General features: G+C 47.7%; 1 protein-coding gene across 6 annotated transcripts in view; it reads left to right on the plus strand.

The window, feature by feature from the left end:
- Window positions 1–14,278, plus strand: part of LOC140737333 (BRD4-interacting chromatin-remodeling complex-associated protein-like) — a 161,617-nt gene that overhangs the window by 105,726 nt on the left and 41,613 nt on the right. For 2 of the 6 annotated variants that reach the window (XR_012101107.1, XM_073063769.1), the window contains exons 7-8: window positions 2,537–2,773; window positions 13,439–14,152. Coding sequence is in view for 5 of the 6 variants with exons in the window: in XM_073063769.1 (XP_072919870.1) it covers window positions 2,537–2,773; window positions 13,439–14,152 (951 nt within the window). In the remaining variant the exon portion in view is untranslated. The remainder of the gene's footprint in view (window positions 1–2,536; window positions 2,774–13,438; window positions 14,153–14,278) is intronic. The other 4 variants (XM_073063771.1, XM_073063770.1, XM_073063772.1 and 1 more) reach the window with 4 other exon arrangements.

Here is a 14,278-nt window from a genome sequence, read left to right on the forward strand (position 1 = left end):
ATCAGTCTTTGCTATTCCTTTGGATTCATCAGCCTCATAGAGAGGGGAAGGCTGCTGCATGAGCAATAGTTTGCTCCGCGTATCATACTGCTCTGGCTTGTGTATTACGTGGACAGCGAGATCATCAGTCAACCTTGACTAATGGAGGGCCTCAATGCGGCGAGCCTTCACCCTGGCGCTGAGCCTGTATCTTGCCAATCTTTTTCACTGGGACCACCAGTAGCAAGCAGGGACAGAACTGATCACAACTGCCGTTCAGATCTCAGACAAAGCTAACAAGCTCAATACAGAGCCCCAAGAGCTGGGCGAGCGAAGCTCAACCGGGGCGAAAGGAGGTGTAGGGAGAGACAGTTCATTCCGTGGGCAAATGCAGAAGATGATGATTAAGCAAGTCAGGGCAGGGCTGTGTGTTTCTGTGTAATGTAGGCCAGGTGCCCAATTTCCCTTCCCACATCCCAACTCACTTGAATCTCTGCAACCTGCAGACTGGAATATAGAACATAGAGACGTACAGCACAGTACGGGGCCTTTGGCCCTGAAGTTGTGCGTTCTATTATCCTGTGCTTCAAGGTCAATCTAACCCTTCCCTCCTACATGGACCTGCACTTTTCTGCCAGTCAGTTGGAATATTTAAGAGGTTCAAAGTAAATTTGTTATCAAAACACGTGTATATCACCATATACAGCCCTGAGGATCATTTCCTTGTGGGCATACTCAGCAAGTCTATAGAATACTTAACAATAACAGGATCAATGAAAGATCACCCAACTAGGGTGTTCAACCAGAGTGCTGAAGGCAACCAGTGCAAATACAGTGCAAATACAAAAAAAAAAGAAATAATAATAGATGAATAAGCAATAAATATCTTGAATATGAGATGAAGACTCCTTGAAAGTGAGTCTATTGGTTGTGGGAATGTTTCAGTGATGGGCCAAGTGAAGTTGAGTGAAGTTATCCCATTTGGTTCAGGAGCCTGATTTCCTGAACCTGGTGGTGTGAGTCTTACTGATGGCAGCAGTGAGAAGAGACTATGTTCTGGGTGGTGGGAGTCCCTAATGTTGAATGCTGCTTTCCTGCAACAGCGTTTCATGTAGAGGTTTCTTAACTGTAGAGTTTCTTAAACATCCCTACTGTGTCTGCCTCTGCTTCTCATCTTTCTTCACTCCAAAGAGAAAAGCCCTAGCTCACTCAACCTGTCCTCACAAAACATGCTCTCGGATTCAGGCAGCATCCTGGTAAATCTCCTCAGCACCCTCTCTAAAGCTTCATATCCTTATGGAGGCGACCAGAACTCCAAGGGGATATGCTGCCGTTCAGTACAGTTCAAGCTCGTGGTCCCTTGGTAGACGTGAAGACCAGGGCACCTGAGAGGAAGCTCAGCCAAACAGGCCAGCTGTAAGGGGCATCTTGAGGAGAATGGAAGCTGGCAGAGTTCACAGGGGCATCCAGAGTGCAGGGACAGAAAGTTTAAATGGTGGGGAAGCCATTCAAGCAAGGGACAATTTGAACCATAGATGGTGTGTAGAGATCTGAGGAACGTGGCTAGAGGGTGTCACAGAGACACGGAGAGGAGGGGATTACAGAGGCACAGGGGGTGTAAGGGATGGGAGGCGGTTACAGAGAAGGAAGGGGTGAAAGGGATGGGAGGAGTTACAGAGACAGAGGGGATGTAGGGGAGGGAGTGGGTTATAGAGATATTTAAAGTGGGGTGAAAGGGATGGGAGGAGTTACAGAGACAGGGAGGAGGGTAGGGCCAAAGCAGGTCACAGAGAGGAGGAGGGTTGTAGGGACTGGAGTTGGTTACAGAAGCAGAGGGTGTAGGAAGAGGGAGGTCACACAGAGAGGAGTGTTGTGAATTAAGGGGGTCACAGAGGGGTGTAGGGAACCAAGTGGTGGCAGAGGTGTAGGATGGAGGGGGTGACAATGACGGGCATAGGGGACAGAGGGGGTGTCAGTGAGGGGTGTAGGGGACAGAGGGGGTGACAGTGAGGGACGTAGGGGACGGAGGAGCTGACAGTGAGGGGTGTAGGGGACAGAGGAGCTGACAGTGAGGGCTGTAGGGGACGGAGGAGCTGACAGTGAGGGGTGTAGAGGACGGGTGACAGTGAGGGGTGTAGGGGACGGAGGGGGTGACAGTGAGGGGTGTAGGGGACGGAGGAGCTGACAGTGAGGGGTGGTACTGAGCTAGTGCTCTAATTTTGAAGCTCCTCTGTGCCTCTGGCTCCCTTCCCCACATTATCCTGTGGATAGTCTCAAAACCCCACCTCACACTGGTTAAACCTACCCCAGTGGGTATCCCCCTCACCCCACCCCGGTTGACCTCAATCTCTCTCTCTCTTTCTCCCCCCCCCCACCCCAGTTGCCCTCAACCCCACAGCCCTCCCCATTGGATAACTTTGCCTTCCAGGACTCCCACTGGCTGGGCGCCACTCTCTCTCTCCCGCTGGGTGCCGTTGTGGCTCTGGCCTGGCTCAGCGCCATTGTGTCTCCCGCTGGCTCCCACTGTTGCTGACACCTTTGTCTTGAATGTTACCAGCAGGAAGAGAAGCAACAGCAGCTTTACCAGGCAGCCCTCAAACTTCAGCAGGAGCGAGGCTTGAACCAGCCGCCACCCCACAGCTTAGCGCCAACCGTCACCACCAGCAGTGTGCCAGCCTCCGTGATTGTCAGCAGTAGCGTGGGGCTGGCGGCCGCCGGAACCCCAGACTCCAAGGGACAAGCGGTGCTGCCCGCTTTGGCGGGCTCTCACTTCCAGCAGACTCTGGCTGGTCAGGTAGTCTGAGACCATCCGTCTCTCCCCCCTCCCCGTCTCTCACTTTGACACTTCTACTAATAATCCTCCTGCTCTGGGTTTCCGGGACTGCAGAAAATACTAACTTCACAAGATAAATCAAGATCTCTTTAGTAAATTGTTGCTTGGGCCACGGGTGGAGATTTGGATCTGCGATGTGCACGATGGAAAGTGTTCCAACCCTTGTTTATGGGTGAGGGAGTGTAGCACCCTGGGGCCACTCTCCTCAAAATGTGGAAATTCCTGACAGGAGGAGTTTCTGTAGAGCAAATGAGGGAAACTGCATAATATAGAAGGACGTCCCATATGAGAAGCATCTGATGGCTCAATGGAGTTTAGAAGAATGAGGGGGCATCTCATTGAAACTTTGCAAATATTGAAAGCCTTAGATAGAGTGGACATGGTAACGATGTTTCCTATAGTGGGGAGTCTAGGGCCAGAGGGCACAACTCAGGATACAAGGACATCCCTTAGAACAGGGATGAGGAATCTCTTTAGCCAAAGGGAGGTGAATCTGTGGAATTCATTGCTACAGGCGGCAGTGGAGTCAGTCATTGGGGATGTTTGAAGCAGAGGTTGGTAGGTACTTGATTCATCAGGACATCAAAGCTTATGAGGAAATGGGTTGAGAGGGATAATACATCAGCCACAAGGGAAGGGCAGAGCAGACTCAATGGACTGAGTGGTCTAATCCTGCTCCTGTGGAAACAGTTTCTCATGACTGCAGGCAGGAGAGGCAGATTGAGGGCCACTTGAGAGAAATCAAAAGGTGTTATTTCCATTTTTAGAATCTTTTTATTGATATATAATCTTCAACAGCTGTAAAATGATACAAAACTTCAACAGATTAATATGTATACAAAAGGTGTTAGAAATGGCCAGGTTGAGGTGAGGGATGATGCATGAGGTGAGGTGACGGGTAGGCGTCGAGTACAGGAATTGGGCCACCATGTTGGAGAGACTGTACCTGGGGCACTGTGTGCAGTTGCGGATGTTATAAGAAGAATGTGGTTAGAAGTGTGTTAAAAGGAGTCAGAACCATGGCCCCATCTCCAGAGAGACTGGATAGTTGAGACATTTTCCCAGGAGGTTAGGAGGTCGAGGAATGACCCAAAAGAGGCTTATAAAATCATGAGGGGCTTGGATAAGGCGGGTAGTCACAGTCGTTTTCTGGAGTCTAGATTGGTAAATTGGCGTGTTATTGCCCCAGGTACCGAGGTACACTGAAACGCTTGTCGTGCATATCATCCTTACTGAGCATTTGATTGCACAAATTAAGGTAGTACGAGGTAAAACAATAACGGAACGCAGAATGAAGTGTTAAAGTCACAAAGAAAGTGCAGGTAGAAATCAGGTGCAAGATCTTAACAAAGGTGAGACCACACTTGGAGTATTGTGTTCAGTTCTGATCACCTCATTATAGGAAGGATGTGGAAGCTTTAAAGAGGGTGCAGAGGAGATTTACCAGGATGCTGCCTGGATTGGAGAGCATGTCTTGTGAGGATAGCTGAGCGAGCTAGGGCTTTTCTCTTTGGAGTGAAGGAGGGTGAGGGGTGACTTGATAAGCATGTACAAAATGATAAGAGGTGTAGATTGTGTGGATGGCCAGAGACTTTTCCCCAGGCCAGAAATGGCTAATACCAGGGGGCATAATTTTGGGGGAAAGTATGGGGGCAGGGGGGATGTCAGAGGCAAGATTTATTGACACAGTGAGTGATGAGTGCCCTGCCAAGGGTGATGGGCGGTACTGTTGCATAGTGGTCAGCATAGTACTTGTGACCCGGGTTCAATTCTTGCCGCTGTCTGCAATGACTTTGTATGTTCTCCCCTTGACCACATGAGTTTCTCTGGTTTCCTCCCACAGTCAAAAGACATACCAGTTGATAGGTGATTTGGTCATTGTGTTAGCCAATAGGGTGAAAGGTCATAGGAAGTAGTTTGTGAGGTCAAGGGTCCATCTTATTATACTAGGGAAATATTCAAGTGTGTGATAACAGTGATAGAAGCTGTCCTTGAGCCTGACGGTACATGCTTTCGAACTTTATTGCCTTGGAATTGGAAATGATATACTGAGATTCAGTGAAAAGTTTGTCTTGCATACTGTTCATTTATATCAGATCATTACACAGTGCATTGAGGTGGTGATTGTCCATCATGTCTGACAATGATGGGAAACCTGTGTGTGAGAGTTTTTAAAGTAGAAAAGCCATTGCACTGGGGAAGTTCCACTCTCTCGAACTCAGAAGACTGGGTCCAGTGGTATGAACAAGCATCACATTGAGTTATTACAAGGTAAAACAAAAACGGAATGCAGAGTAAGAGAGAAGGTGCAGACAGACAATAAGCCCATAACAAGGAGATCAACAACAAATTTCACGACTTATGTCAGTGATAAAAAGCTTGATTCTGATTCAGTTCTGCCCGATGGGAGAGGGGAGAAGTAAAGAGGGCATTGGTTGAAGATTTAAAGGGGAGCTGAGGGGCAGCTACTTTCACACAGAGGGTGGGTGCGTAGAGCAAGCTGCTAGAGGCAGGTGGAATTACAGTATTTAAGAGGTTCACTGGTAGGAAAATTTAACAGGCAAGAGAGACTAGGTGAGGAGGACATTTTGCTCAGCAAGGCCATTGGATCAAAGGGTTTGTTGGTGTAACTAAGTGTTACACTTAGGTGAGGAAGTGATAATCAGGGTGGTGGGAAGGGGCAGTGATCAGACACGGGAATTAAACTCTTACTAAACTCCTACGAGGAAAGAAATCACCAAGACAAAATTGAAGGTTTTCTGTCAAGTTCCAATTTAATTGTCATTCAACTATATCCATGAATAGCACCAAATGAACTGGTGTTCCTCTCGGGCCACACACAGCACTAGGCACATATAGCCATATAATGACAACAGTAGTAAAGCATACAACCTGATTTTCCCAATCTACACCTGCATATTAAAATCCCCCTTGACTATCATAACATTGCTCTTTTGACATGTGTTTTCTACCGTCCGTTGACATTTATATCCCATATCCTGGCTACTGTTCGGAGGTCTGTATATAATTCCCATCAGGGTCTTTTTACCCTTGCAGTTTCTTAACTCTACCCACAAGGATTCCACATCTTCCAATCCTATGTCACCTCTTTCTATGGATTTGATTTCATTTTTTACCAACAGAGCCAGCCCACCCCTTCTGGCCTACCTGCCTGTCCTTTCAATGCAATGTGTATCCTTGGATGTTAAGCTCCCAACTATGATCTTCTTTCTGCTACAACTCAGTGATGCCCACAACGTCAGTCTCTAACTCCACCTTAAGATCATCTGCCTTATTCCGTAAATTGTGTGCATTCAAATGTAACACTTTCAGTCCTGTATTCAACATTCTTTTCAATTTTGGCCCCTGTTACACTTTAATTCATCTCACTGACTACAATTTTGCCCGATCATCTGCCTGTCCTTCCTCACAATCTCACTACGCACTGCATCTAGTTGTATACCAACTGCTCCACCCTCAACCCTATCACTTTGGTTTCCACCCTCCTGCCGAATTAGGTTAAACATCTCTAGCAAACCTGCCCTCAAGGATATTGGTCCCTCTTGAGTTTAGGTGTAACCCAACCTTTTTGTACAGGTCATACCTTCCCCAGAAGAGATCCCAGTGATCCAGAAATCTGAAACCCTGCCCCCTGTGCCAATTCTTCAGCCACGCATTCATCTGCCAAATCACCCTATTCGTACCCTCACTGGCATGTGACACAGGGAGCAATCCAGAGATTACTACCCCGAAGTTGTGCTTTTCAGCTTTCTTCCTAACTCCCTATATCCTCTCCAGTACCTCCTCCATTTTCCTACCTATGTATGTCATTGATGGCAGTATGTACCATGGTTTCCGGCTGTTCAACCTACCCTTTTATAATGACCTGATCCGAGACATCCCAAAACTGGCACCTTGGAGGCAGCATACCATCTCTTTCACGTCCAGAGAATCAGCTGTCTGTTCCTCTAATTATGGAGTCCCCTAAATGGGAGAGCCTAGGACCAGGGGCCGCAGCCTCAGAATAGAGGGCAGTCATTTTAGAGTGGAGGTGAAGAGGCTGTGGTCTTCTTGGAGGAGTTCTTTCATTGCATTCAACTTTAAAATGAGAGCTTGTTTAGATAGTCAATAATGCTTTAGAAACTAATGGTATTCTTACAGATTTTGTATAAAGATGGAAGATGATTTAGTTCATCTCCAGTTATCTCCAAGACTACATGTCCTGGAGGATATCCCAAGGTTTTGAAGGAGGTAGTAATGGGGATGGTGGATTCACTGGATGTTGGCTTCCACATTCCATATTGTCCAGGACAGTATCCTGAGACAGAGAGGTGAATTACTTTAAGAAACGAGGGAGAGGGGAAATGTTGGAACTACAGAGCATTTAGTCTGACACCAGCAATGCTGGAGAACATTTTAAGGAAGTGGTGTAACAGAACACTCAGTAATAATATGGTTGGTTGGATTACTGAAATCATTATTGACAAATCTCTTAGATTTTTTTGTGAGGTTTTAACAAGCTACGTAAAGGAGAAGCCAGCCAGCAAATGTGATGTTCTGGGGTTTTATCAGGGCCTTGACAAGGTACACACCGAGTCGGTCAACAAACGTGGAAGTGGAGGTGAGATTCTGGCTGGAATTAGGGATTAGTTAATGGGCATAAATTAGAATAACAATATGCAGGTTGTCTCTAGATTAGGGGACTGTGACAAATGAAGTTGCACAGCGACTGGTGTCAGTGCCCCTCGTATATTCACAGTCTGTATGGGTAGTTGGAAGAACAGATAAAGTGTAGTGGATCCAAGACTAGGCAGTGTGAATTTGTGAGGAAGATACAAAGTTGAGGGTTTATAAGGCATTGGCCAGGCTGCATTTGCAATATTGTGAGCAGTTTACAGTTCCATATCTACAGATATTGCAGAGGATCTAGAGGAGATTTATGGGAACAATTCTGGGAAAAGAAAGGGTTAACATATAAGGAGCAGTTGATGGTTCTGGGCTTGTACTTGCTGTATTTTAGAAGAATTGTGTGTGTTGTGGGGGGTGGGGGCACTTCATTGAAACCTATTGAATATTGAAAAACCTAAGAGTGGAGATAGAGAGGTTGTTTCCTATAGTGGGAGGCTCTAGGACCAGGGAGTGCAGCCTCAGAATAGCAGGGTGCCCCTTTAGAACAGAGATGAGGAATTATTTTAGCCTTCATCGCCATGGACAGCTGTGGAGATCAAGTCATTGGGTACATTTAAAGCTGAAGTTGCTAAGTTCTTGATTAGTAAGGGTGTCGAAGTTACGGAAAGAAGGCAGGAGAATGGGGTTGAGAGGGGTAATAAATCAGCCATGATGGAATGGCAGAGCAGACTCAAATGGGTCAATTCTGCTTTTGTATCTTATGGTGGGATGCTGGTAGGCTAAGTAAATTGGCGAGGTGGCATTTGGGATAGAATGTGGAAGTGTGTGAAGATATCCACTTTTGACAGGGGAAAACTAGGAAAATGAAGCTTCCGTTAATTAAATATTGAGGCACTGAGAAGTGTTAGTGCTCAGACACTGCTTGATGTCATCATGCAGAAAGCACCAAGATAAAACCTGCAGATAGACTACACAGCTGGGTGGGAAAATGGCTTATTGGCCTCAGTGCAAGAGGAGTTAAGTATGAAATTAAAGATATGAGAGAAATGGTGAGAATATTCTGACCAAGCCTGATTTCCCATCCAAGGAAGGATATACCTGCAACAGAGGAAGAAAGACTATCACAGCTTACAGAGGGATCTGGATCAGCTGGAAAAACTGGCTGAACAATAGCAGATGGAATTTAATACAGACAAGCGTGAGGTATTGGATGTTGGTAGGACCAACCAGCTTAGGTCTTACACAGTGAACAGTGGGGCACTGAGAAGTACATTGGAACAAAGGGCTCTGGCAATACAGGTCCATAATTCATTGTAAGTGGCATCACAGGTAGATAGGATTGTAAAGAAAACTCTTGGCACATTGGCCTTCATAAATCAACGTATTGAGTGCAGGAGATGGGGTGTTATATTGAAGTTTGTATGAGATGATGGTGTGGCCTAATTTGGAGAATTGTATGCAGTTTTGGTCACCTACCTACAGGAAAGATATAAATAAGGTTGAAAAAGTACAGAGACACAATTTACAAGGATGTTATTGGGTCTGGAAGACCCGAGTAATAAGGAAAGATGGAATAAGTTAGGACTTTATTCCTTCGAGCATAGAAATTAGAGAGGAGATTTGATAGAAGTATGCAAAATTATGAGGGGTATAGGTAGAGTAAATGCAAGCAGGCTTTTTCTACTGAGATTGGGTGGAATGACAACCAGAGGTCATGGGTTAAGGGTGAAAGGTGAAAAGTTTAAGGGAAACATGAGCAGAAACTTCTTCACTCAGAGGATGGTGGGAGTGTGGAATGAGCTGCCAGCACAAGTGGTGCATGCGAGCTCAATTTCAACGTATAAGAGGAGTTTGGGTAGGTACATGGATGGTAGTGATATGGAGGGCTATGGTCCTGATGCAGGTTGAAGAGAGTAGGCTGTTTAAATGGTTTTGGCATGGACTAGATGGGCTGCAGGTCCTGTTTCTGTGCTGTACTTTTTTATGACTGAGGTTCATGATTATTGGGAGGAGGAAAGGTCCTCAGAGGAGAGGTTAGACAGAGACTGTACTCTTGACCTCAGAAGAATGCAGAGCAATCTCAGTGAAACATACAGTATTGTTAGGGTGTTGGACAGGGTAGATGTAGAGATTTGTTTCCCCTTGTTCGCTAAGTCGAGAATCGAGGATCACAGTTTTGAAACAAGTGTTCAGTCAAAGGAACCTAGACAGAATAGAAGAAACATCTTCACTCCAAGGGAACTAAATTTTTGGGAATCCTCTATCAAAGAGAGTTGTAGGAAGTTCAGTCACTGTCAAAGATCAATAGATTCTTAGATAACCAAAGAAATTGGGTCAGTATGGGAGTGAAGTGTTCTCACCCCCCCCCACCCCCTGAGCTGTCCATCTGCCATGATGGCTAGGCATAGTCCACTTCTACTTAAGATCTTGTGAGTGTGTTGTTAGGGTGTGGGTGTGAGCTGAGGCGTGCTGCAGGAAGCAGATTGGACAGGTGGTGTCCGAGGGAAGTGCAGGGTTGGTTAGGCCTAATTGGAGAGTAAAAGTGCTGGTGCAGAGGTGTGCCGAGTGCCGCTGGGTCTGGTGAGACTGTTACAGTGAGGTACAGGGTGTTGTTGGGGAAAGTAGGAGTTACATCATGATGTGGTCAGAGAGCAATGTGGTGATAGCTGCGGCCTGTGACTTGCACCTTCCTCACCTGCCCAGGGGGTGGGCTAAGCAGGAGGGTAAAGAGGCTGAGTGATCTTGGGACCGGGGGGTCCAGCAACCCCTCAGCATTCTTGTGTGGCTGGCAGTGCCAACAGATGCCCACTAAATCTGGGGTGTTTGAGGTGTGTCGTGGGCAGGTGCGGTTCACACCAACCACACAAAACGCCCTTCGCACCCATTTATTCCCCCCTCCCCACACGCAGACAGACACAGACACACGTGCAGACATCACACAGACAGTCACACACAGAACCCATCTCCACCAGTGGCCTTCCTATCTTCCCTCTTGCTTCTGGCTTAAAGCTGCTGTTTGCTCTATCTTCCTTCAGTCCTGTCTCCTTGCACTGTGTAACATTGGCTTTAGATCCGAGTAACTGTGTGTGTGTGTGTGTGTGTGTGTGTGTGTGTGTGTGTGTTAGAAGTGGACAGAGCACCCACAGAGAATTCAGTCAGGTCTGAAGACAGATGCCTTTGCTTGTTCCCTTCCTACCAGTGGGCCACTGAGTGAGCCAGTCCTAACCAGGGTAATCAGTTGGCAGATGCTTAGACTGATGTTCCCTTCCAGGCAGAAAAATCAAAAGAAAGAGGGATGAACGATCCTGGTCTCTCATCCCAGATGGTCCAGCCCTCAAGACTGAACCCCACTGCCACGGCTGGGTAGCTGGTGTTGACCAGCACCCTGCTGTGTGAAATGCATGCATGTTTGTCCTGTGGTGTGTAAGTCCGAACTGTGGGAACTATTTGCAAATCGTGATGACGATCTCATTAACGAACATTTGTTTTATCAGGATCTTTCTGATAGCCAAGGAAATTTGCCACTAATACTAAATTCAATTTATTTTTTCTCTCCCCGCTGGTTATTGTGCATGTACACGGCACCCAGAACGTAACTGAACATCGTGAGCCACACAGTATTGGGTTGGAGACATCTCAAGGTCGTAAAGGCAGTGAGCAGTTGTAGGGTTTGGGCAGCTGAAGGTCCCAGTGGTGAAGCAGTAGCTAAGGCCAGAGTTGGAAGTGAGGAGATGTTTTGAACCTTAAGGGACTGGAGCAGGTGCCAGAGGCAAAAGAAGGACATGAATCCGTAATCTTCGGTTCTTTAACTGAGAGCGGACGTAACTGGGATATGACCACCCCTGTGAGTGTCCGATGGGACTGTGTGTAGAAAGATCTTCGCACACTGCCCTATGATCTGACACCTCATTCCTCACAGAAACATCCTAGCTTTGAACAGCAAAAAACTTAGTAAATTTTATTATCAAAGTATTTGTGTCACCATATACAATCCTGAGATTAATTTCCTTAAGGGCATTCTCAGCAAATCTATAGAATAGCAACTATAGCAGGATCAATGAAAGATCAACCAGAGTGCAGAAGGAAACAAACTGTGTAAAGGCAAATATAGATAAACAGCAATAAATAACAAGAACGTGAGATAAAGAGTCCTTAAAGTGATATCATTGGTCGTGGGAACATTTCAGTGGATGGGCAAATGAGTGAAGTTATCTCCTTTGGTTCAAGAGCCTGATGGTTGAGGGGTAGTAACTGTTCCTAAACCTGGTGGTGTGAGCCCTGAGGCTCCTGAACTTTCTTACCTGATGGCAGCAGCGAGAAGAGATCGTGGCCATATTAGCTCCTCAGAGATATTAACACCCAGGAACTTCAAATTTCTCATTCTTTCCACTTTATTATAGGCAGTTGTTAGTAAAGCAATGTTTAGACAGATACGTGAGGGAGGAAAGGTCCAGAAATATGGGCCAAATGCACACAGCTAGAGCTAGCTCAGGTAGGTCAGCAAAAAGAAGTGGGCTGAATGGCCTGTTTCCATCAAGGTCTTTCTAGGAGATCCAAGAGACTGAGATGCTGGAATGCAGAAGCAACACACACACGTAGTGCTCCTCTTTCATCTTATTCTATGTCCCACTGTCTCCTCCTGTCAGATTCCTCCTATTAGCTCTTTGCTTCTCCTACCTCCTAGGCTCTCACATTGTTCCCATTTTCTCTAAACTTCTCCCCCCTTGCCCAGATTCATGCTTTCTCCCCCTCCCCACACCCTTCTATTTCTGGCCTCTCTGCCCTCTTCCTTTCCAGTCTTGATGAAGGGTCTCGGCCAGAGCGTCGACTGACCATTTCTCTCCACAGGTGCTGCCTGACCTGCTGAGTTCCTCCAACATTTTGTGTTTCATTATTGTCAGATACACCGAGTATCCAATGACAAGCTTGTCTTCCACATTGCTCAGACAGTTAAGATCATTACACAGTGCATTGAGGTAGAGCAAGGTTAAAAACATAACAGAAAGCAGAATAAAATGTAACGGCTGCAGAGAAAGTGCAGTGCAGATAGACAGTAACATGCAAGGTTGTAACGAGGTAGATTGTGAGGTCAAGAGTCCGTTATCGTACTAGGGAACCATTCAGTAGTCAGCAAGTTAGAAGCTGTCCTTGAGGCTGGTGAGACATGCGTTCAGACTTCTGCTGAATGGGAGGGGGGTTGAAGAGAGAATAACCAGAGTGGGTGGGGTGGTCTTTTCACTCTGGCTTAATAGGTGTGACAACAATGACCCAGTTCCAAAGTACATTTATTATCAGAGGACAGATATATCACCATATACAACCCAGAGATCCGTTGTCTTGTGGTTGTACTCCATAACAGAATAGTAGAATCAATGAAAGACCGCACCAACTTGGGCATTCAACCAGTGTGCAAAAGATGAGAAACTGTACAAATACAAAGAGAAAGAAATAATAATATTAAATAAATAAGAGTAAATATCGAGGACATGAGATGAAGAGTCCTTCAAAGTGAGTGTATAGTTTGTGGGAGCATGTCAATGATGGTTCAAGTGAAGTTGAGTGATTCAGGGGCCTAGGGTAATAACTGTTCCTGAACCTAGTGGTGTGAGACGTGAAGTTGAGTGAGTTTATCCCAGTTCCTGTTTATTCAGCTAACAGTCCATCCACTTAGATGTCCAGCACTGGCTGCCTTCATTTGCAGTCTGTTCCACACTGGCTGTAGAATTACTGCCAGCAGCACCCAAGGGAGAAAGCGCCAGGTGTCTCCATGGATGTGTGGCTCCCTCCAGGCAATGCCTTTTTGGAAGGATTAGATGTCTGAAGTTCTGGGTGCAGTGTACGTCTCCACCCTCCACCCCTCCCCAGAAGGTGTTGAGATTGAGCTCGGTGTTTGAATGGTGACCTGATGGTTCTCGGCGGGAGGGGTGACTGGGGCGGTGGGGAAGGGGATTGTGGGATTGCGATGTTCCACCACCTCCTACTTGTTGGTTCCTCCAGCAGATGGCTGCTGGGCAGCAGAAGACGGCGATGGCCCAGGGCACACCCACCTCGCAATCGCCTGTGCCTCAGGCCCCACAGAACGACGCCCAGGTCCACATCCAGCTGCCGTCCCCCCACCAGTCCCGTCCACCCTCCCAGCCGCAGCCTCTGTCCCGGCCCCCATCGCGGCCCCAGAGCCGCCCTCCTTCCCAGCCCCAGGTGCTATCCCGACCCCCTTCCGAGCCTCTCTCCCGATCCTGCACCCCTTCCCAGCCGCCCCTCTACATCATCCAGACCCAGTTGCAGGGCTCCCCCCACGGGAGCTCCCAGCCGCCCCACCCCATGAGACCCCCGTCCCAGCCGCCCCTGCAGGTGCCGTTCCAGGGCGGCGGGCCCCCCCACCCGGCTGAGCCACAGTTGACCCCACCAGCTCCCGCGCCCCAGCAACAGCAGCAGCCCGGTGGCCAAGGCCAGACCCCAGCTGAGGCCCAGACCCCACCCCGCCTCCTGCCCCCCTCGCAGAGTCCGGGTGACCCCCAGCCCCCACCCCTGCAGCTACAGCTCCACTGCCAACCCCACCCTCAGGGCCCTCTGCAGCCTGTCTACCAGACCCTCACCCTGACAGCAGAACAGCAGCAACGGTTCCAGATGGTGACCAACCAACTTCAGAACATGTCCGCCATCCCCAACCCCACCCAGCAGCACAAGTCGTTCATGGAGAAGCTTCAGCAGGTGAGTGTGCCTCGCCCTTGCCCTGCACTCAGCTGAACGGGGTCCGGTACCCATCGCAATGAGAACCTAGACTGTGGAACAGTACAGCAGAGAAACTGGGCTTTCGGCCCACAATGTTGTGCCTAG

The sequence above is a fragment of the Hemitrygon akajei genome, chromosome 12 (assembly GCF_048418815.1).
Source record: "Hemitrygon akajei chromosome 12, sHemAka1.3, whole genome shotgun sequence".
NCBI lineage: Eukaryota > Metazoa > Chordata > Chondrichthyes > Myliobatiformes > Dasyatidae > Hemitrygon > Hemitrygon akajei.